The sequence below is a fragment of the Haemaphysalis longicornis genome, unplaced genomic scaffold (genome assembly GCF_048455015.1).
Source record: "Haemaphysalis longicornis isolate Haplotype H1 unplaced genomic scaffold, Haemaphysalis longicornis Haplotype H1 scaffold_5, whole genome shotgun sequence".
NCBI classification, from domain to species: Eukaryota; Metazoa; Arthropoda; class Arachnida; order Ixodida; family Ixodidae; genus Haemaphysalis; species Haemaphysalis longicornis.
In genome coordinates, this window is record NW_027526385.1 from 105,420,125 (window position 1) to 105,443,506 (window position 23,382).

Below are 23,382 nucleotides of genomic sequence, written 5' to 3' on the forward strand. Positions count from 1 at the left end.
CAACGCAGTGACTGAAGCACGAGCGACCGCTAGCCGCTTTATATTTGCAGCGCGCGCTGTAGAGGGAGAGCGGTACGGGGGGGAGAGCGTGCATGCGCATGCAGCGCGCGCCATTCCACGCCCCAACGCGGTGCTATCACGCACCTGTTACGCCGAGACCGCGACGGAGTGAACGGGCTGACTACGAGGCATGCGCGCGCCAGCTGCTGTTGAGAGAGAGGCGGGAAGGAGGAGAGGCGCACCTGCTGCGGACGCGGAGCTGTGGACGCCGTCCGACGCAGGAAGAGGCGAGGCTAAGAAATGCTCTGCATTTAAAACGCCTCTTAGTTATCGCCAGAACGGAGCGCACTGCATGATTTGCTCGTCGCAGCAGATGCAGCTTCCGTTGCTGGTTTGCATTTGTGGCTTTCTTTTTAAAGTTACTCTCCAATGCGTTCATAGCTACAACTGAAGGAAGGTCGAGCGATAGCCGCTATACCAGCCTAATGACGTAATTTCGGCGGTCTAAGAACGCCAAGCCCAGTAAAGAGAGAAAAATGTTAATGATTGATTGATTGATTGTAGGGTTTAACGCGCCGACGCAACGCAGACGATGAGGCGCGCCGTAGTGGAGGGCTCCGGATTAATACCGACCACCTGGGGATCTTTATCGTGCGCGGAAATCTCGTACACACAGGCGTTTTTGCTTTTCGCCTCCATCAGAAAAGCGGCCGCCGCGGCCGGGAATCGAACCCGCGACCTCGTGCTCAGTAGCGCAATGCCTCAGCCTTAGTAGTAAAAGGGAAGAGGAGTGCCTGTCTTCTATGGGATGCCCCTCCCGATTTTCGTTTTCCATCCGCTCGCTTGCTGCTACGAGAGTAGTTTCTCCTACTTCTTGAAATGCGTTAGGACGACAGGAATTTGGGACATAATCACCGTCATTATCACCAACATCCTATTTAGCACGGCTGCACGTCGAAGGCCTCTCCTATTAACCTTCAGCCGCTCCTGTCCTGCGAATCCCGAGTCCATTCTTTGCTCAGAGTATCATTCTATCCCTCCAATAAGTAATTGGCCTTCCCCTTCTTCTAGACCCGTCTATGAATATCCATTCTGCTACCACGGCGGTCCAACCGTCATTAGTTCGTCTCACGGTTAGGATTGCGAGGTTGAGAACTGCCTCATATGCTGTCCTGATGATGGTGTTTTTTTCCTTCTTTGATGCCGGTAAATTTGTGGTACTGTGGGCGCTAAAATATTCGGGTCATGGTCAGTGGTTGCATCAATCTTATTGTTTCTTTTTCTTTTTCGTGCTTTGCTCTCGTTTGACCGTTTTGTTTGTGCGATTGTTCTCTTGGAGTACATCCGTACCTATATTCAGGGTGACTTTTAACTTGGCCGCGTGACGCCATCTGTCGTTTGCCAAACCGAGCTTGTAGCGGAGACAAAACCGTGTGAATATCGAAAAGTGTTTTGAAAACTTATAGTGGGCTTAATATTCTTTCTTTTCTGCTTGTAATCTATGCCTTTCTTGATTTCCGAGTTACTGGCAAAATTCCTTCTCCCCCTCTTGCAGTTAGGCCACCCAATGTTGGTGCCGGATAAGTTCAGGTGAAAAGGAAAAGCACGCCGCAGTGGCTGAGTGAATAAGGAGTGGCGCTGCTTGGATTTCCGTACGAGAGTTCGATACCCAGCCGCGGCGGCTGTTTATCTGATGGACGTTGGAAACGGAACGCCAGTGTGTCGAGATTACGGCGTACGATAAAGATCCTGAGGTAGTATAATTATTCTGGAGTCTACCATGGTGGCGCGCATCGTGGCCCACGTGTAGCATCGGCGAATGAAATACAGGAAATTTTTAATTTTGAATTTCTGTCGTCAACACGCTTTGGTGCCTGCCGAACATGCTTACACCGACTGTACAAAGAGCAAACTTCACAGCGCCAACGCGGCACCTGCTGAAAACACGTGTCCTTGCTTTCGTATTCGCCGTTGTATCACTGTCCTTCTTTCCAAACTTCAGTTACCGTTGCGCCTCATTACGATTCAGCGGAGGCCTCGAATCTTGCTGCCTCTGTCGTAACTTCCAGGTGGCAGTGGTTACGTATTTCCGTGGACGGTTGATGACCACGGCTGATAGCGGACGGCTATGAGCCACGGAGGAATCGAAAAATGAGCCTAATAACGCTATCGCGTTAAAATATCACTATGTGACTTGAATGGAAGGTAGCTCATTCACAATAACGTCACGTTGTTGTTTTTCGCGCGAGGGATCTTGTGTTTATTTTTCCAGTGACAATTTCAGCCATAAATGCATTGCAAAGTGCGCAAGGCGCACGTGAGCTGCGCGCTCAACACAAGTGACATAAGTAGCGCTATCTATAACATCAGCGGCAAAAGAGGGCAAAGGTGTGAGCGTGACTAAGCTAGAGAAGCGATTTTAAACGGGTGTTCTCAACAAAAGCGTGTTTTTTAGGATACGGACACAAATAAAGGTGACGTTCCAGCGAAAAACGCCCGGTCGCCAGTCACAAAAATAAACGCCGCAGGGAACGGAAGTTCAACATTTAGAAAACGCAAACTAGAAAGAAAGATTAATGACAGACACTTGTACCACCGTGTGGGTTTACGAGCCGGCCAGTCAAAATAAAACACGCGCCCTTTGCGTACGGCTCGCTGTTCGAACTACTTTGTCGTAGCTTCAGAACCAGCCTTGGCAGGGCGAGGCGTAACTAATTAGGGGCACCCGATGCGTCTGACAGTGTGTTTGAATAACTTGAAAGCAGCCATGCGTTCCGGTTTGGCGCTTTGGCACCCAGCGTTTCCGCGTGGTTTTCCACGATGCTTCTTTACGTGTCCATTCCATTTACTGATCTGAACACGGACTCATTGGCGCCACAAATTCACCCGGTTGTTGCATTGGTGGAAAACACATAAAAATCACACATTTTTAATCGCCAGACGTTGGTAGACCATGGTGTCAGAATAATGCAAACACTTTTACTCCGTGTATCCACGCGAGGGAATGATGTACTCATCTGGAGTATAACGATACATTGAAATACGAACAACAGAGCGCTTAGCTTTCACTTTTGTAGCGTAAGCTAAACTGGCCGAGGTTGAGCCGTTTCGCGTGTGCCGTGAAGGGCCGTTCTGCGCAAGCGCGAGAAGCATCGGATTGGTTTGGATCGAATCGGATCGAATTGGGTTGGACTGCATTGGCTTGGATTGCATTTGATTTGGATTGAATTGGATTGTGTTGGATTGAAATCCAATCCAATTAGAGTACGGGTGCTCAACCTTAGCTCACGCTACGTATATCCTGGCATAGCCGAGCTAAGCCACTGCTTATTTCTTATGCTACGCATAGTGGTGACGGGCCGCCTATGGGCAAGAAGAAAAAGTTACAAGAGTTTGAGTGCCTCATTCTGAAGTGCCCAGTTTTCTGTAAGTTGCTGAAACAACATAAACATTCTTTCCGAATGAGAAGGCACGTGCTGTGGAACGCCGAGCGGTTGCGCCCCACATGTGCTCCCGCTGTTTTCTGCTCTGTGCGCGTAAATAACGCGTCCCTGGCACCGTTTTTGGTTTTGTTATGTTTATGAGTATGCGCTGACTTGATCGACACCAAGATTGGCCCGATCAAGCCTACCAGACCTTCGGAATCGACCCCGCCAGTACCGTACCCCCCGGCAGGCCGCTAGTTAGGCCTAAAGGCCCGGCTGCGACGCTCATCAAGTGTTCCATCGGCCGCAGCTGCCGCGCCCCCAGCGGCCGCCACGGCTGCCACCCCAGCTGCAAGGAACGACGAAGCGCGGACGACAACGACGACGATGAGCCACGAGACTACGCCGCAACAGGTTGCCTACGGACTAAGTGCTCTCCAGAACGAATCGGCGATCCAAATGGCCTCCCTACCACACCAAGCACCGCCCTGCAATGACGTTTCAGAAATGGACAACCGAGAAGATGCCGAAGATGCTGAAGGGCACATGGAAGACTCCGACGAGCCAACAACTGGAGAAGACGACGACGACGGCTGGCAGCGCGTCCATCTGCCGAAGAAGAAGAGGCCTACTCGCACAGACAGGGTGAGTCGGACTCGCTACACCCTACAATTGAGACCACTCAACAAAGTCCGAATAAGCAAAATTCCCCGCCAAGCTATAGCCACGGTAATCGGACGCACAGCTCCTAGTGCAGAACTGGCCGAAATGGCCGCGGTCACGTTCGATGACGCGGCTAATAGTGCTCACATTGCACTTTATGATGAAAATCATGCTGCTCGCCTCGCGGAAATTGACCACCTCACCGTCCGGCTTAACGGCAAAGTTGAGACAATCGATGTGGTGGTAGAATTGACCCCTTCGACTAGGAACACTACTCGCGGTGTCATACAAGTCGACCCTGCCGATAGCAACGAGACAATTCTAAACTGGTTACGCTGTGAACAAGCAGATGTCATTAAGGTCCAGAAAATCGGAAAGACAGATCGAGCAATTCTAACATTTGATTCCCCCACCCTTCCTAAAACAGTCAAGTACTACATGGAATTGGTACGAGTAGCTGAGTACCGACCAATGAGATTGGTGTGCTTTAACTGCCACAGTCTGGGACATATGGCCAAGTTCTGTCCATCTCCGAGGGTGTGTAAAGAGTGTGGCCGCTCCCATGCCGAGACCGCGGAATGCGGTTCTACCACGTATTGCGTCGCATGTAAAGAAACCGGTCACCTTGCCGTTAGCAAGGTTTGCCCGAGTCGCATGCCCAAGAAGGACGAGCGCAGCACTAGGTCAATTTCGACTAAGAAAGAACTCCCTGACGCGGCTTTGTCAACTGGCCCACGCTCTACACCACAGGGCGTCACCTGGGCTTCTACTGTAACAGGAACCCCCCCGAAGTTGTCTCCAATTGTCTCTCTGCCCGACAATCACCCGTTGGTGATAGAAAATTCTCAACTTCGCCGCACCCTCTTTGAGCTACGCGCCGAGATGGCAGCCATGAGGAAGGAGCTCACAGCCCTTCGGAACGTCTCAACGCGCCGTCAGTCGGTCTCTCCAGCACCGAATAAGTCCGCGCCTACACGCCGTAGTCGCTCGCGTACGAGTCGTCGCAAGCCCGATTTTGATGCAGTTCTGAAAACTGGAGAGCCTAGCCCAACTTACATCACCGAACAGATGCTTACACAGCGGGACGCCCGTATCAAGTTCGAAAGTAACAAGGAGTGGCAAAGAGCTTCAAGTGAGATAGTCGCCCTCCAAGGCGAGGTTACCTCGATTAAAGAAGAACTTCGCCAGTTCATGGAGCTAGTGAAGCAAAGCATTCAAGTCCCCTGTCCCCTAACGCCCTCTCCGAGTGAATCGAAAAGAAAAAAGAAGCATTAAACATCCAATATGTCCTCCGTACACACCCCAAATCGGTGCATTTTACAGAGGAACTGCCGTAGCTTTCTACAGTCCGGACCGCTCCTAAAATCCCAGGTGTCAACTCTGCGTCCTCTCGCCCTCCTACTCCAAGAAACACGAGGCCCCTGCAAGATACCCAACTACACCACATTCATGGATCCAACTATACCGCATTATACTCGATGCCATAATCAAAAAACCCCGGGACAGGCTGCGATCTTAGTGCATAATTCCTGCCGAGCGGTACAACACCGCTGGGATGGCGCTTGCAATGAAACCAGAGAAGTCATCATTGCACGTATTACACCCCCGGGCGGGAAACCTATGTTGATTGCGTCGGTGTATTATAAACCGAACTCGGGCGCCATCCCTTCCAATCTGTATGATTGGATACCGCATCTCCTCTCTCTTAATTTTTCAGGCCCCATCATTATAGGGGGGGATTTTAATGCCCGAAATACTCTCTGGGGTTATTCCTCCTCGAACCGCCGGGGCCGGCTCTTAGAGCAAACCCTCGAATTCGGGCACTTGCAACTCCGCAATGAACATGGAGTCCCCACCCGTATTGGCCTCCACCATTCCCAGGGCGATACAGTACCCGACTTGACCATCACCACCCCCGGAGCAGTGAAGACATGGCGCACATTGGACAGTACCTGGGGAAGTGATCACTACCCGATACTGCTTCAAATTAACGGCAAGAAATTAAGAACGAGCACGACATACCATCGCGTCAACTGAAACTCTTTTCGCGAGCGATTTGTGGTTCGCCCCCATTCAACCTTGGATGATTTCGTCGCGTCCTTGAACATGACCCGTTCGCTCGCTACTGAAACAACCACCAGTACCGCTGAAGTTGACCGCCTGGATACGCACATGTTTCAACTTCTTCGCAAGGCTGAACGCCTTACGAAGCGTTATAGAACACAGGGCAAACGTCACCATCATTTGATGCAGTTGAAACATCATTACCGTGTTATTCGGGAATATCAAATTACGCTTCAAAGTGAGAATTGGCACAATTTCTGTCAAGAACTTGGCCACGAGACCGGACTCGCTCGCCTATGGCGCATTTTTCGCGGTATGAGTGGTCGTGCCAAGACCCGCCTCCCCATACTGGACGAGATGTGTCTTCAAAAGGACTACCGTCAAGTGGAAGACACCCTTATCCACACATTTTTTCCGCATGCTGTGGATGATCCTTCTACTCTCCTGGCTCTTCCTGTCATCGACATCGACAACTCACTTCAAGAACTTGATTCCCCTTTTACCATGGGAGAATTACAGATCGCCATTTCGCAGGGAAGACCAAAGTCGGCGCCGGGCCATGATCTTGTCAAGTGGCAAGACCTCCGCAATCTCCCCCCGCAAGGCCTAGATGTTCTACTGCAATTGGTGAACAAGCTATGGGACTCAGGGGAGGTCCCTGACTCCCTCCGGGTCACCATCATCCACCCTATTCCCAAACCCGGCAAGGATTCTCGCAATCCCCAAAACCTCCGTCCTATTTCACTAACGCCCGTCATCTGTAAGGTTATTGAACGACTTATCAATAATAGGATTGTTTATCATCTCGAGCGTACAGGCTGGTTTCATCCTGCACTCACAGGTTTTCGTCCTCACATTGGCACTCATGATTACTTGTGGCTGCTTAGACGTGTCATTAATAGGACATCCCGCAAGGAATTGCCTGACTATGTCCTTGCACTAGATATCCATAAAGCCTTTGACAACGTTAGTCAATCAGGCATTCTACAAGAACTCGCACTTGCCTTTCCGAGTCAGAAGGCTCAAGCGTGGGTTCGGAACTTCCTGCAGCACCGCCCGATTCGTCTCAACCCCCAGACACATCAGCCTACCACTTACTATCTTGATAGGGGTGTCCCTCAGGGATCAATCTTGGGGCCCCTACTTTTTAATCTTGCGATGAATCGCGTGGTTCGTACTCTGGAGCAAGACACTGCCGCCCGGTTTGCTTTCTACGCGGACGATGTCGTGATATGGACCGAGGCCAGCGATTTCCCTTCCAAAGAGCCCATGCAGAGTGAACTGCAAGCGGCGATCTTCAGCCTGGAGAACAGCTTGTCCCGCTTCCAGCTCCAGTTATCCACTGCCAAAACGCAACTGCTCAGTGTCGACGGTAAACGTGCAACGAATAAGGACCAAACCATCTCTCTTCAAGTAGGAGACACTCTAATAGAGTCTCACAATGGCACTATTCGTCTGCTGGGCCTTCCCGTTAGCAGTTGCAACAGCCCGAAACACTGGGTAGCCCAACTTAGGAAGACCTGGCGCCCTACTTTACACCTGGTCACCCGGCTGTCCAGTAAATATGGTGGGGCACACCAACACGCTTGTACTATGCTCGCTCGCGCAGTGGCACTTGGACGATTATGCTACGGCTTCCCAGTGTATGATCTACGTCCGTCCCATGTTAATGACCTTCACAAGCTACATCGCCATCTTCTCCGTGCGGTTAGTGGCCTACCTAACTTCACGCGAGTCGATATTCTGTATCAAGTGGTCCCCCTTCCACCCCTCCATACCCTTATAGAGGAAACAAAGCTGCGATTTCAGAATCATGTGGAGCATTCTCCTCAGGGACGAGTGCTTACTGAATGGGATCAACTAAAAAGTAATTTTAACCAAATGAACTTTCCACCGCCCATTCCTCCGTGGGAGCGACCTTCGATCGGCATCCCACGTCGCAGACCAATTAGGAGAACTCATCAAACTGCCCGAGAGCAGTATGTTCGAACCCTCGTCAACGACAAGGCCGACTATGAGGCAGACATTTACACGGACGCTGCGGTTGACGGAAGAACGGCGGCCATAGCCTGGACCTCTACAGATATCCCCCAAATAAATGGATCCCGTCACGTCTCCAATACATACGGGCTTGTGGAAGAAGTGGAACTCCTGGGAATTTTGGGAGCAATCCGGCACATTGGCGAACATTCCTCCACCTTCTCCATTAAGAAGTTCAGAATAATCACGGACTCCCACGTCGCACTTCGGGAGCTGAACCGTGCGTTCGCGCCTAATAGCACGGCGACCCGAATTCTGACTTCGGTACGCGACCTACAACAAGAAGGCTTCACGATTCGCATCGCCTGGACACCGGGACACACCATGAGTGCACATGGCAACCTTTCGGCACACGCTGCTGCCAGGGAGCGACTTCAAGCACCTCCCGCGGTTCCCAACGCACCAACTCCCCCCCTCCAGTCGGATTGGCAACTTCGGCTTCGGTATCTAAAGAAACTAAGCAGACAACGCTTGCAAGATGCGACACCGGACGGAGTCCTCGCCCTTCTAAAGCCTCTTTCCCGCTCGGGGGAAATATTCGCAAACAAAGTCTACGCCAATGCGGCCTACACCCCTCACGTCATTTACAAATGGACAGCCCCTGCAGGGTCCGAGCTCCACCACTGCCCACACTGTGGTTGTGATGGCACACCAAATTTATTTCATTTAATCTGGCTATGTCCCGCCTTCGACAGAGGCCATGAGCAGCTTTTAGCCATTGGCCCGGTACCTACATCCGAATCCGAACACATACGCCGGGTGCGGGAAGATCCACCAACCCTTGAATTGATTACTGAATGCGCTCTTGAGAATGGTCTCTTTAAAATGGTGTAGCAGCTTGTCCGACTCCCCTAGAGTGCACTAAGCACGCTCCATCTGCCCGGTCTCTGCGCGAAAACTGAAAAGAAAACAAGCTAGTGAACTGTGAACCACATATAAACAGCGAACATCCGCATTAATACGCAGAGAAAGAGAACTGTGTGAACAGGGAGCACTGCTGAACTGCTCTTTCCCCTACCTTTTGACCTCTCTCCCTCCAGGGCATCTGGCCTCCTTACCTCAATAAAGCCATTCTCTCTCTCTCTCTTTCCGAATATAGGACCTAAAGTACCCGACAGGTTTGTCGGACCGGGATGGGAACGCAAAATAGTCCGAATAAAAGAGCAGTCTCAAAAAATCCGTGAGCCATTACACCGGCTGTACAACTGGCGGTTCCTCGGAAAAGTCCGAAACATCCAGCAAGTCCAAATGTTTGGTGGGATATGCCCAATTTTGATATTCCAAACGCAGCATTTGGTGCCGCTTCATACTAGCGTTTTTTAACTCCATCGCTGCGCAGGATGGAAGTGTCTCGCGATCAAGATATATAACGATAGCCTAAACTGTAGCGAGACGTGTCGGTCAGCCAAATCAAAATGCTCATGTTTTACTATGCATTCCCGTATGGCGGCAGTTTGCTCTGGCTATTCGGGATGCGTTTAAGAGTGAATTATGTTGCCCCAGAAATTTGGTCCCGCAAGAATGATGAAAATCTGCTCACTGTCACCGGACGCACGCGATATTAAAAATCACGCGTAATCTTTCCCTCTCAACTTGACCGTGGAGTACGCGGCCATAGCTGCGCGCTCTCTCCCGGTGGAGGGGATCGGTTTGGGACGACAAATTTTGAAGTGGGTTTGTATGGGCACTCGGTGGGTTGCGGAAATAGTAAGGATTCGATTGGACAGCCAGTTTTGTTTTTGTCGTCAACTTGCATGAACGCGTTTGCCTATGCTGCGTGGCAAAAAAAAAGCGTTCGGAAATACGTTTCTCTTTTAACTGAAGGTCGCACGCGTGGTAGCGCCGCGCTGAGTGAAACGTTCTATATATAAACCTGCGCGTTTGACGGTTCATCAATTCACTGCCGGCAGAGCATGCGGGACACCAGAGACGACGGGCGCTGTATACGTAGAATTTCTCTGAAAAGTTGGAGTTGCGGCTCCGATAATGCGGCAGAGCAATCTATATTCGAAGATGACACAAACTGCGAATTGCTTGAGACGGCCATTCTTTTCGTGCGAACGCCGGCTCCGACGGCGTAGAGCGGTCGGACCGCCTGGCAATAGAAACGCAGCGATATGAATCTCACGAGTTCATGCTTAAATATCTTCTCCAAAGGTGAGCAGTTTCTTTTTTTAAAGGACCATTTTTTTGCGCAAGAATAAGTACTACCGGGGGTGGAACGTTTACAATGGTTTCAAAGAAGTCCGCGTTTCGCAGCAGTTCCTTGCAAATGGCGGACGTATTCCCCAAACCTCCTCGACACCGCCTTAGCATTTTATCTAAACACGCCATTGTATTTGGTGCAGCACCGGTTTTTAGCAGCTGCATTTCTTGTGCACAGTGTGATTTGTAAACAGCAATCCGCGCGATAAGGGTTGTTTAGGTCAAACATGCAACAAGCGCAGCCGTGGCCAGTTTTCGATCCCACGCCATTCCGGCTCTATTTCGGCCCATCCTTCCCAGTGAAGCGTAAGCGCCGTCTCGGAGTTCACGTTGGTGGTGGTGGTGGTGGCCCGAAAAATGGCGCATACCCACTTAGGGGGATTGGCCAAGAAGAGTTATGTTTTCATTACAATCAATCATGCGAGGCAAAATAATGGAGCTGAAGAAAGAATTTGGTCTAGGTTAATGAGAGAGAGAGAGAGAAAACACGAAAAACAAAAAAAAACAACAGAGAGAAGAGTAGAAAAACTATAGTAAAAGTCAGCCTAATCGGAATGTTTTTAAGACTGCAGACGAGCTGTCTCCGAAATGAAGGAGTGGATGGCGTTGCACACGTCCCTATGGCATCGGCCCAGCCTAGTCCCCCCAAACGACAAAAGCACCGGTACAGTTAAAGGCAGTCCAAGACGTAGCAGGGGAATCTCCAGCAGCCTTCTCCAATGGTTAGAAATTCGGCGGCAAAAAAGAAAGAAATGCTCTTCGGATTCAATTTCTTGGCAAAAGTGGCACAAAGGGGAGGTTATGAGATTTGCCCTGCATAAATACCGATTAAGTGGTGGCACACCACAACGAAAAGAAGTTAGCAATACTTCGCACAAGCGAGTTTGGCATAAACTTCTCTCCCAGCGGTACCTGAGGTGTTCAAGTTCAGGAGAAGTGTTCAGACCATGATCGGAGGCATCTTGATTGAACAGGTATTGGCGATAACGCGCCAACAACACGCAAGAAAACTGGGGAAGAACCTCAACGATCGGTAAAGCCAAAGCTTTTTTAGCTAATATGTCAGCGGTTTCATTGAGGGTTAACCCACAGTGGCCGGGCAGCCAAACGAGCCGAATCTCCCGCACGTGAGTGGGGACGCAGGAATAAAACGTTTTGACAATAGGATGTAAAGTTTCTGAGGAGAGAGCCATGCACACGGACAAGGAGTCGGTGAGTAGCACCACGGAAGAATTCGCCGGATCAAGTTTCAGGATTGCAAGGAGTAGAGCAAGAAATGACACTAGCGTGAGATTCCTCTCTAGGTAATATTGTATAAAATTGGTTGGTTGGTGCCAAAAGAAAGGCTCATACCCACTCAGGGGGGTTGGCCAGGGAATGGGCGCTAACTGAGAGAAAAGGAAAAACTGGACTTTGGATAAATAGAAATAAAGTGAATAAATAAAGGAAAAAGGTGTGCATAAACGGGAATAAAAAAGATAATATGTACACTGCCAGAAAATGAGGTGCGGCAGCAGATAGGACACACCAACTATAAAATCAACACTAATGAATAAGTGAAGGATAGGCAGAAGGACAGTCGTGAAAAGTACGTAAAAAATGAAGCAAGAAGATACGGCAATGAAGGAGAGGCAGTCACAGGGAAGGCAGTGGGTACCAACGCTAGCAAATTATAAGCCGCTACCCTCTCTTTCGACGTCGTAGGTACGAAGCCTGTAGTCCATGTTGGTTCTCACTGCATCATTACCCGGTCGTTCTCCTGCAATTGTCGCCACGGCCCATTTTGCCTCCTTCATACAACCTTGCTCCGGAGACTTGGTACAGTACGTCGTTGGCGGAGGCCACATTTTCCGTAAGAGCACCGCCAGTGTTTCGCGTCGGATTTCCACGAGCCGCCGCGCCACCGGTTCTACCGTGACAACAAAGCCTACCTTTAGTTCTGCGCACCCAACTCCTTTCCCATTTGTGCTCAGGTCAGCGGTTTTGGGGCCCCGTGCAGTTTAGCGCCAGGAGCACTTGGCAGCATAGAGTTCTTACAGTATACACTAGAGAGGAATCTGGCGCTAGCGTCCATGCGGCTCGCATCAAGGCCGTCTGTGTCGTCACGAGCCGCCATTACATCATGCGCTTGCCTTAGTTTCATCATTGGCTGGGATATAAAAGTTTTGGTGACCGCAAATTTAAACAAAAGGGCACAAAAACGTGAAGAATGATGTGCAATTGTGCAAGTGGGAAATAAGACACCATGTTTTAAAAGTAAGAAAACAGGAAGTAAAGTACATTTTTGCCGTAAAGGTTGTGCCTGCTATTCTGCGCGCCAAGGTGGTAGTTACGAACAATGTTAATATTTGGGGGGGAACTCAGTAGAGACTCGGAACATTGCTGGCGCTAGGCGGGAAGAAGATTTACACACACAAATGAAGAGCACTGTTCCGAGTGCCACCAATGTTCCGAGTAAAAAAACAACTAGCCCCATTTCAAGCTCTCATTAGAAACACTTAATTTATTAGTTTTACCTATATTTCAAATATTAGGTTGTTTGAAGAGTTTGGAAAGTTTTTTGAGCGGGCCTATGAAAACGTCGCGTTTGTAATGAACCGGTGCACCGACCGTCAGCTGCAGTTTAACAGGAAAAAAGAAAACGTTGCGTTAAACAGTCGTGGACGATGGCAAGAGGGCGGATACAGGCGCCCGCATCTATCGTATCTCGTCTTCGTCGAATTCGTTTTGTTTCTTTTTGTTTCGTCTGCTACAAATTTCTCGGTGGCATATTATCCCCTCAGTCATACGTCCTTCGACTGCTGCGTGACCAACTTCAGGTAGGATCACGCACTGCCTCCTGTTTCACCGAACACGGCTACCACAGAACAGGGAGGATTTTGGCCTTTCGGCTTCCTCGTAGCTCGTACACGTTGCAATGCATAGTGAAGAAAGCAAATCCCACAAAAACCGTTTAAGTATCCAGTGGCCAAGCCAAGCTCAAGCCAAAAGTGGGGGTCCTCCCATAAACCCCCACGACGACATGTATTATCAGGCGCAAACCCGCTCTAGTATACGTACTAAGAAACTCTGTGTTTGGCAGCGCACGCAAGTGCCGACTTTTCCCGCCGCTGCACGGCGCGTGGCTCCTACATCCCTGACGGGTGGCTTTCCCGCACTATATTCGAACTGAAGATGGCGGATAGGCGCGAAATTGTGCTCCCATAGGGGAGCTTACCTGCACGAACGCTAGCGGAGCCCAGTAAACAGCGCCCCTTTGCCCCCCTCCCCTCCCCCCCCCCCCCCCCCGACGAAAGTGTACATCTTTCTTGGAGCACGCCGCGCCACAAGTCAAGCCAAGCCTATGCGCGCACTTCTGACTTTAAACTGGGCGGTGAGTCGGGCAAGGCAGGATGTCTCCTGTCATTAGACGTTGCATTAAGCAACGCAGTCACGAGATTACAAGTGACATAAGAAATTGCTTTAGGTATAAAATAACCGACCACTGCAGCAAGATACAATTTATATCATATGCAACGCTGATGCGCACGTCATTTTGCATCGCCGAGACGACCCTTCATAAGAGTGTTTATTAAAGCGATGTGGCTACTGGTTTATTTGCATGCGGAGTCATACTCAGCCGTCACTACCCCATGAACGGAAATATCAATAACTCTATGGAGGGACCAGTAAGATATAGATGGCACCATTCCAGATTTGGGCACTTCGCTTTTGTTGTCTAACTACCTGCGACTGCCATAGCGTGCGACCCCTGAGCAGTCGCTGGCCGTCATGTGCGCCCATGTGAAGAATAAATTTTCGGAATAACAAGGAGGAGAAATCTGTATAAATCGCATTGTTTTCAACTGCCATTCATGAAAAATTCTTCCGACCTCTTATTGATACCGTGGTAGTTGTGATTACAAAGAACCGCAGCCCATAAGTGTCTGTAGCTCAATACCATTCTTGAGCAGGAATTTGTAAGACGAAAATATTACAGGTCTCTTTCCGAAAGAACGATGCACTGGGACCGAAAAATACTCATGCAAGTACGTCACCCAGAACGCACCGCGACTGCGCAAAAAATAAAAAAACTGAAAGAAGACAAAATCATCAGCCATTCCTTTCCGTAAAGGGGGATTAACCGCGAACTTGTCTGGCTCGCGGAATACAGGCGACGAAGTCACTTTTCGTTAACAAACCTATTATGAAGAGTAGATGAACCTCGGCATTGTGTAAAGTTGCCTTAACGGCCAATTGTCATATAGATTTTCCTCGGGAACTGAGCTAACGCTTTGTTTTCTAAAATACTCATCCCGCAGACATTCATGCATTGATATCAATCTGGAGTTGTTTACCGTCTCTGACTCCTCTGCAGACAGAAAAAAAAAACTTATTACAATTAGCAAATATATCGTGTGGCGAATATAGAATCGTTGTAGCGGCCATTTGTCATATATTTGTTGATGCGGTGGTCTAGATGAAGCAACACGTAGGGCCATATTTTGCAAAGCGTCTGTAAAAAAGCGGGAGTTGCCGAAAGCTCTTTTTGCTCACTTGCAATGAAATGCGTAGAACAATACCAATATAGCGCCCATCGTTTGGCCATACTTGCCAATGTTCACACCCATCTACAGAGTTGCGGAAAGCTCCCATCTTTCGCAGTTACACCGGAGACGGCGGCTGTCTGGACTGACAGCCGGCCTGAAGGCGAACTTCACCCTACCCCTCCGGGCTTACTCAGAGGCGCTCTAGTTCCAAGAGAAACGGGGTTTTGCGCGCAGCGCTGCTGTACTCTCTGTAGGCCCTGCAGCCGTTTCTGCTGCTCTAAGCACCGCGAAAGATGGCTGTGCCCACAATACGCCCAGATAAACTATATTACACATAGAAAATTGAACAGACAGAGCTAACTAAGAACATAACCGCGTTTGTCTCCTCCGCATTTTGTAATTATTAGATATTGTACACCAAGACAAATGAGGCTACTTGGTGCCTTTTCAGCAAGAATTGCGCTCCGTTGAACTGCGACGGAAGTGGGCAACAAGATGGCGAAACGATGCAAAAACGTTGTTTGCAAACGGGCAGTGAAACAACCTGAGGTATATATCGGCGTTTTTCTATATATGTGCGCCCATGTGTATGCCCCTACCATTTTTTTATTATTTAAAATTTTAAGTTTGCTCATTGCCTCGACTTCCAGTCATCTTCTCTTGTCGTAGCAGCAGCCACTGCAATTCCAGTAGGTGGTTGTTTAAATATGCGCTCGTTATCTCAGTATTAGTAGCTGAGGTTGGTTTCAAGCTACTTTTTGTTACACGCATTTCTCGAAGAAACCAAAACACTTAGGAACGAAATGCGGGCAAACGTGGTCGAGAACAATGTTCTCCTTAGGCGCCGAGTTCCCCACAACATTGAGTACAGGTAGTTTCTCCATAGGGTGGCGATACAGGGTTCCCGTTGTTGAATGAGAAAGTGAGGCACGTGGTAGTGTACGGGGCAGTTTTTGCGCTTGGTAGGCCCAGCCGCAGGGCAACGAAGAAGTAAATGGCCTAGGCGACGATGGCGAGCCATTCAGAAACAAGGGTGTGAGCCACCGGTGGTCTTTTACGAGGGCCTCGGTTTACGACAGACAAGGCCCTTGGGAACGGCTATTAAGGCTCCTACTCGTAAAGCGCTCTCGAACACGCTCCGAAAAGCATAAAAACAATTACAAAACTGAGACGACAACGGCATGGTACTTGTGCATTGAGGCGCAGGTACTAAAATGAAGATAATCGCGATAAACAAGCAAATAAACTACAGAAAGCGCATGACCTTCGTTTCTTTTTACGACGTGGACACTCTTCGAAGAGTATACGGTACCTTCGATGAATACTCCAGGATACTCACTTTTACAAAAAAGTTAATTTGCGGGGCTGCATTTTCCACATTGTACTCTCTCCCGCACTTCCTCGTGGTCCACGTGCTACGAATGCCTGTCTTAAAGACGGTAGTGTTTCTTGGGCTAGTTAGACAAGAAAATTTTGTACTGCCTGTCTGCCTTTCGGTTGGTCTGTCTGTCTGTCTGTCTGTCTGTAACTTGACTCAGCCATCCCACCAAAACAAAAAAAAATTCCTGGACGCGAGTTCGACTCCCAGCCGTGGCGGCCGCTTTACTGATGGAGGCGAGAAGCAAAAACGCCCGTGTGTGCTATATTTTGGCACACGTTAAAGATCCCCAGTTGGTAAAAATGAATCCGGAGCCCTCCACTACGGCGGGATCATCGCCTGCATCGCGTCGGCGCGTTAAACCGAACAATCATCATTAAAAATTCCCGAAAACGACGTTTTTAGCCAGAACTTTACCGAACCACTAAATCTGAAAACATGTTTTATCCTTGTCAAAACTGTTGTGTAAAAAGAAAATGTTAGGCTATGTTTGAAAAAATCATCTATGCACAACTGGTACTCGAATTGTTCTAATAATTGAAACTAAATATGTGCTCGATATTCGCGATAGCGAGTAAAATGTTCGTATTCAAAATTTTTTGAACTCCCAAAAAAAGCTTACGGGAGGCTGGGCCTCGTGACTGTGCTTCAAGTATTCCAAGTTCAGCTGTAACACAAAGTTTCACTTGGTGGACTGAGCAGCGTAATGCCGCTGATTTGAAGTAATTTTAGCAAAGCTCCTTCGTATTTATTGTGGGAGGAGCGATCCGACAGGGAAAGAGCATGAGAGGTGGTTAAGCGAAGAAGAGAGGCATTTACTTGGCAGCGGTGGCAGAATGCTATCATCTCTCGACGACATGTGCAGTGTAGTTAACACATCCGCGGCCAATTTTTAGTTGATGTTTCGTTCGCCTCATTACTCCCAAGCAGCTGACTACTTTTTTTTTGCAAAGTCGCAAAAAACTTTTGGACTGCCCCCAAAATACTGATAATGCCGTAACTGCCGACAAACAAACAAGACCAGCAAACTACGCCGTTCTTCTGCAACTTGACAGATACCGCAGCACTGAAGAGCGTCGGACATCAATTAAGGGCACATTCCCCAAGTCCAGTTTCCGTGATATCGATCAGACAAGCCCTTACCTTGTCGCGTGCCGCCTTCCGGACAATGAAATTGGAGCTCTCCAGCCGGCCCTCGGCATATTGTGTTTGCATTGTGTCATTGGATAGCAGTTATCACAGAGAAATATTTTGTACGTGTGGTCTTTGCGCCGTCATCTTTTGCACTATTTACAACGTCAGGTTTGTCCACCATTTAAATAGACAAAAATTATCGGAACATAAAATTCACTTTTGTCTGCCTCAATCGTGGTCATCCTGTTCTCACTTGTTTGATGACACAGAGAGCCGAGTAAGGCCACCGTAAGAACTTTTATCACCCAGTCATTCACCAAAGGCATTCCTACAGGTTATGCCATGAGTGTGGTTGTTCACTGGTATTATAAAGGCTTTGCGGAAAAGATTTAAATCAGTGTAAAAAAGCACACTGAGCTCATTCTCTGTTTTAGCACAATGTATAGGACGTAAAAATTATAATGCTTAAAACACAGGCCCAGCAAAGCCAAAAGTCAGTGGTCTTCATTGGCTAATTAACGCCTCCAAATTAATCAAATCAAATCAAATCAGTTCATTCAAACGTCCGGGGATGCTTTGGGGCGCGGTCAAAAACCCACAAAGGGCTTGACGTGGGTGCGTGCCCCCTAGAAGGCACACAGGGGGAAGCGCGGATTGTTACAGAATTTGCCTCGTATCTGCTCCTTTCGTTGCAAACGTCAACGGAAAAGGATAGTCGGCTGGCACCCCTGGCAAGTTAATGCATCCCTTCTTTTTCCCGCTCACCTCTCATGCTGTTCCTCTCCAATCTCGTTCCTTCCAAGATAACACCCTACAGGTTTGCTCAAGTCCATTTAAATTTACCGCGTTCCACTGCACCAAATCGAATACCTCAATGCCAGCGCTGCCGTACGGGGGAGACACGCGTGAGTCGAGGCACCCGATTACAACGTATATAGAACAACGTTGTTCTGCTCCACGAGCGTTCCAAGCGCAACGCGAAACCTATCTAGTCGAATTTTTCGTCGCTCTTGCCTTTTGATTTATTTGAATCCCGGGTGGTAGAGCGGGCAGCAGCAGGCGAGGGTTTGCGCAGTTGATTTAGTATTTTATTTGCTATCGCAAAAAGCAAGCAATCGTAATTTTTTTTATAAAGAAACTCTGCAAATGCCATTCATGTATTGATTTTCTGCCCTATATTTGTGTAGTGTCTTGTTCTTGTTGAACAATGTTGACAAGTACGAACATTAACACCGGACTTATACGTTTACATTTAGCTGTGTGTATATAAGACTATTGCACAACATCGGTTTTACTTTGGCTGGCTGGCTCAATCAAGTCACAGACAGACAGACCAAAATTTTCCAGTTGACTAGTAGCCCAAGAAAGAGTATCGCCTTTAAAATCCACACAGTAAATTTGCATAAGGCAGCTGCTCGCGGACAAGGAACTGTGATATAAATAACGAAGGCAAACAATACCAGGCTCTGCAACAAGAATGATGTGGTGTGCATAATTTGTGTGAGATTAAAAAAACAAATAAAATACTTGACGAAACAAAACAACAAAGGAAAGACAAAAAAAAAAAATGCATACGTTAGTACAATGTGCGTTGCACCAAACCAAGTATGCCTGAGTATAAAAATATGCGTGGTAAGAAACAGTTGCACTATACACATGACGCAAAACAGAAAATGACTTAATCATATTCCTACGTACACTTTTGCACGGTTTACAGAAATTGTATGTAAATCACTACAAGATTCCTTTATCACTTCTTAGTGATGCTCTTTTTACAGTTCGTTCAGGGTTGACGATCAGTGAAATATCAACATCTGTTTTCCGTAATTTGTGCGGTGGACATTAAAATACCTTTTTCTAGATTTTGTGTACAATACAGAGGGGGTGCGTTGAAAGCCGGGCTCACTTAGTTGAATAATTGTCGCGCTTAAATGTATAGGTGTATAAAGAATGTAAAAGGATAGTGTTAACGTTTGTAAACTTTCGCTTCGTGCGAATACAAACAGGCATTATCTAGACATCAATTCGTGGCCAGTTAGAGCTTAGGATGTGCCCTTATTTTCACTTGAGTTTAATAAAAATTAGTTTATTGATCACGAAACTGCAGTTGAATGTGCGTTTACTTATTTCCTAAGGGCACAATGTACACAATCCAGGATCAGGTCCCAGTTTCAATTGCTCTGTTTGCCGATGTGTGAAGAGACGGAAAAGTTTTGTTTTGTTTTTGTGTTACCAGTGATGTTCCGCATACCTTGATTCGTGTTGCATTTTAATTTACGTCTATTATGTTGTCACTGTGAAAAGGTGGCTTGTCGTTTAGGCCTTAAGATTTTTTTTTTCTACGGGCACCAGGTACTCGCAATTACATAGTTCAGGCTGCATTGCAGACTCTAGAAGTGATAGGGGACTAAGAAACCATGTTTAGATTGATGATGTGTGTTTATTTCTACCTTGATAGCTTTCCCTCCGAACCAAATTACATGCTATCGTAGCTGAGATAAATGCTATCACGTTTGCCAGTGACCTGCAGCAACTGGCTTACGCACCGGGATGTCCTTGTAAGGACGAGCGTTACCTGTGTATGCTACTTAGGGCTCACAAGCAAGCGCCCGCTGAGTGGACTTTTATATCTTAAGGACGAATCGCGGAGAACGTTTCGCAGCAACCTAAAAGGTTTCTATCGCGTGAATACCCCCTTGGAACCGTATTTTAAGAATGAAGATGGTTTTCTTTAGGTATTGTAACACTGTATTACTTTTAGGTTTTGGCAAATCTGGACGAGGGGTACCGGGTCAGAAGTTCACCTGGAATGCTGGCACATTACTACCACTCTAAATTTTCACAATATTTGAATTTGTACGCAGTTCACCCCTGCGAGAAAGAGAGGTTCGAGAAAAAAAACGACAAAAACAATGTTCACGCGACCTTTTTTACATTCAGTGTCGCGTATTGACACATAAAACTAAAAGGAGAATAACATATTGGTTTTACTCTCGATAGCACACAATGCCGCAATAACTGTCCAGAAAGAGTAGCGATTTTGTTCTTTTAAAGATGTGAGAGGATGTACCGATTGTAATAATGCTCAAGTCATCACAAAACGCTGCCGAAATTGCTTTGACCGAACTCTCAATATTTCACACTCAGCGAAACTACCAATTACCTGAGAGAAAATACGGAACCAAATAAAAGCCAGAAAAAATAAAGATAACATCAAATGAAAAAAGAATATTAAAAAACCGCAAAAGACCAATGCCCTGCAATGTGCGGTGCCAGAAACGCACAAATTAATTGGTTTCACTTTGAAAAAAGGGTGTTTTGGCAAGTCACTCAGTTCCACCACAGCCACAAAAGACGCTTCTTTGACCAAAAAAAGCGCAACCTATATTCAAGAAATGTTGCACTTCTGCGCTTCCCTCCGCAAGTACTGTTTTTTGTTCCACAGCTGGTACTCAGCCTTGTCACGCATTACAGCGCTTGCCCCGTGTTCCTTCTCATTCTTAGTCTTTGTCTACCTTCTAGCTGTAATGCCCCCCACAGATGAATACCAACTTGCGCAATACCATATAGTTTTGTTTGAAATACAGCGCTTTTGTGCCCCTCACCATTGGTCTCCCCTGCTTAGCCTAATTGTTTACTTTCTTAAAGGTTCATTATTGAAAAGCCCTGACTAAAACATTGCACCGACAAAGTAGCCGACTGCACTCTAAAAAAATTGCCACGCGTAAAATAACGTCAGCGCTAATACACTCACAGTTTTGCGACGTCACTTCCTAGATCTCTAGGCACGTCCTCCACAGCAGCCCCTACGCAGTGGCACTCCAGGGCAGCCCGCGGTTCTCCGCCTAAGTCGTTCGATGCCACTGGCGTAGTCTTGGTGCTTCCCGAAGAGCCGCTCGGACCGTTGTATTCCACGCAGCGGCAACCGTCAACACGAACTGACTCCGTGAATGGCAAGGGAAAGTCTACGCCACCTCTCGTGCCTCCAAGAGCGGTAAACGCGGCGAAACCTCGTTCGGGCGGCCGTCCATGTTTTTTTGACGGTACCTCGGGAGGATGATCTCTAGGTTTTGGTGTCGCTGTGACTGTCAGATTCCTTCCATACACCCTCTGGTCACTCGATGGCGGCAGTGCTCCAGAAACGCGCCTTCTTTCACCAATGGCTCTTCGCTCCTGCAGAGCCATTCGTATCGCTCGTGCAGGCCTGCGCGGGATTCTAGGAAATCTTTTCCTCCGCATTAGTACTTGTTTAGAGTTGGTATCCGTGTCAATTGTGTACAAGATTTCTTTCTGCTGAGCCGGAATATGGAAGTCTGCGGGTATAGGGCCACGTGTGGTGGATATGTTTGGACCGCTTGTTTTTTCTGTGCGTTTCCACTCGTGGTTGTGTGATAGACCAAATGGAACTGGCATTTCTCGAAGCAGCAAACCGTCGGCGTGATTCTTGTTCCGCTGATCTTTCGGACCTTCTGAAAGGCCGTGGAAACTCCTTTCATCAGAAACGGGCTGTGTTTTCCTTGTTCTATAAGGGTTGTTCCACGGTTCAAATTGAGTGAAAGATTTCTTAACACCGGAAGTGGTCACCGATCCTGTACCAATCTTTTTGTCCTTTCTGTGACTAGGTTTGTTGACAAATACTTCTTTTTTTATCGTCATCAAACTTAAATTTTTTTGGCTCGAGTCACTGTAACGCCTTATTTCTTGTTCAGTAGATTTTGATTCCTGCCATTTAAATGGAAAGGAGTTTGGTGAATCTGGGCCAAAGGTATTCTCTACGATGCTGGGTGGAAACATGGCGTATGAACGAGGCGTAGTGCGATCTGTATCTGGATTTCCGAAGTTACTCAGGGATGTTGGGTATTTTCTTGGCTCTCTTACGTCGAGGAGTTTCGCAATTTTTACTGAAGAAATTGTCGCCCCCACCTGACGTTTTTGATAAATAACATCGCGTTTCGTTTCCAATTTGCTCTTTATATTGGTAACACCGATGTTGCCTTCTTCACGAAGAAGGTCATGTTTCTTCATCAACCACTCAGCATCTCTGCTTCGAACATTTTGACGATTCGACGATAATCTTTTCTTCTGGGCGCCTTTTTGCCACAGTTTCTTGTTCTTGGCCGGAGGCGGAATTGCAGATTGGTAAATATCGCGAGAAGTAATTAAGTCTGCAGGGCCTTTTCTAACGAGCAGCACGTCTTTGCGGGGCACAATGTTCCAATCAGTCATGGGAACCCCTGCAACAAACCAGAAAAGACAGAGTTCAGTGCTCTGTAATTACCCATATGCCAATGCTACACACTTCAATTCATGAAATCCCAAATCCAAAAAGCTGCGCCGTCCGTTCTTCGGAGTACTATAGAAATATATCGGCACAAACAGACACACGAAGGCGTTGCGTTGACTTCTCGCTTGGATAGCGATTAGCAAAGTAATTTCAGTTGTATGTATGCGCCATGGTTTCACGATTTCAGCAGTCCACCTCTCTCACATTTGCACTCTCTGAGTAACGGGTACGTATCGTTTTTCTGTGGACAGCCGACCACTCGATGACCACGGCGTTGAAAGTGTGTGCCAACGCCCCATTTGCCAGAGCCAATCAGCCGTTCCTCCTAGAATTTGACCCGTTGCCTCGCCTCTCCAGTTAAGCGTCATGCCCAATAACTATTGGCATCGGCCTACGACCTACTACGCCTACGTCTATACAGATTCACACCGAAGTTCGAACTTTGTAAATGGATCCATTGAAATACTGGTACATTTTAAAAGCAGCGCAACTTATAATAGCAAGGTGTAAGTGCGTATAATACAAGTTTTATGGTAAAAATTTCGCCAAAAGTGAAATAAGTGGGGTAAGATACGCGACCAAATCACGATTTTAAATTTCTAACTAACGTATAGCTAAAAATAACTGAAAATGTCGCTATTACTCTATATAATCTCGGGG

The 23,382-nt window shown here is 47.7% G+C and overlaps 1 protein-coding gene across 1 annotated transcript in view; it reads right to left on the minus strand.

The window, feature by feature from the left end:
- Window positions 1–22,663, minus strand: part of LOC144138660 (follicle-stimulating hormone receptor-like) — a 144,529-nt gene extending 121,866 nt beyond the window's left edge. The window contains exon 1 of the mRNA XM_077671048.1: window positions 21,193–22,663. Within this exon, the coding sequence (XP_077527174.1) occupies window positions 21,193–22,463 (1,271 nt within the window). The 5' untranslated portion in view covers window positions 22,464–22,663. The remainder of the gene's footprint in view (window positions 1–21,192) is intronic.
- Window positions 22,664–23,382: the final 719 nt, after the last annotated feature.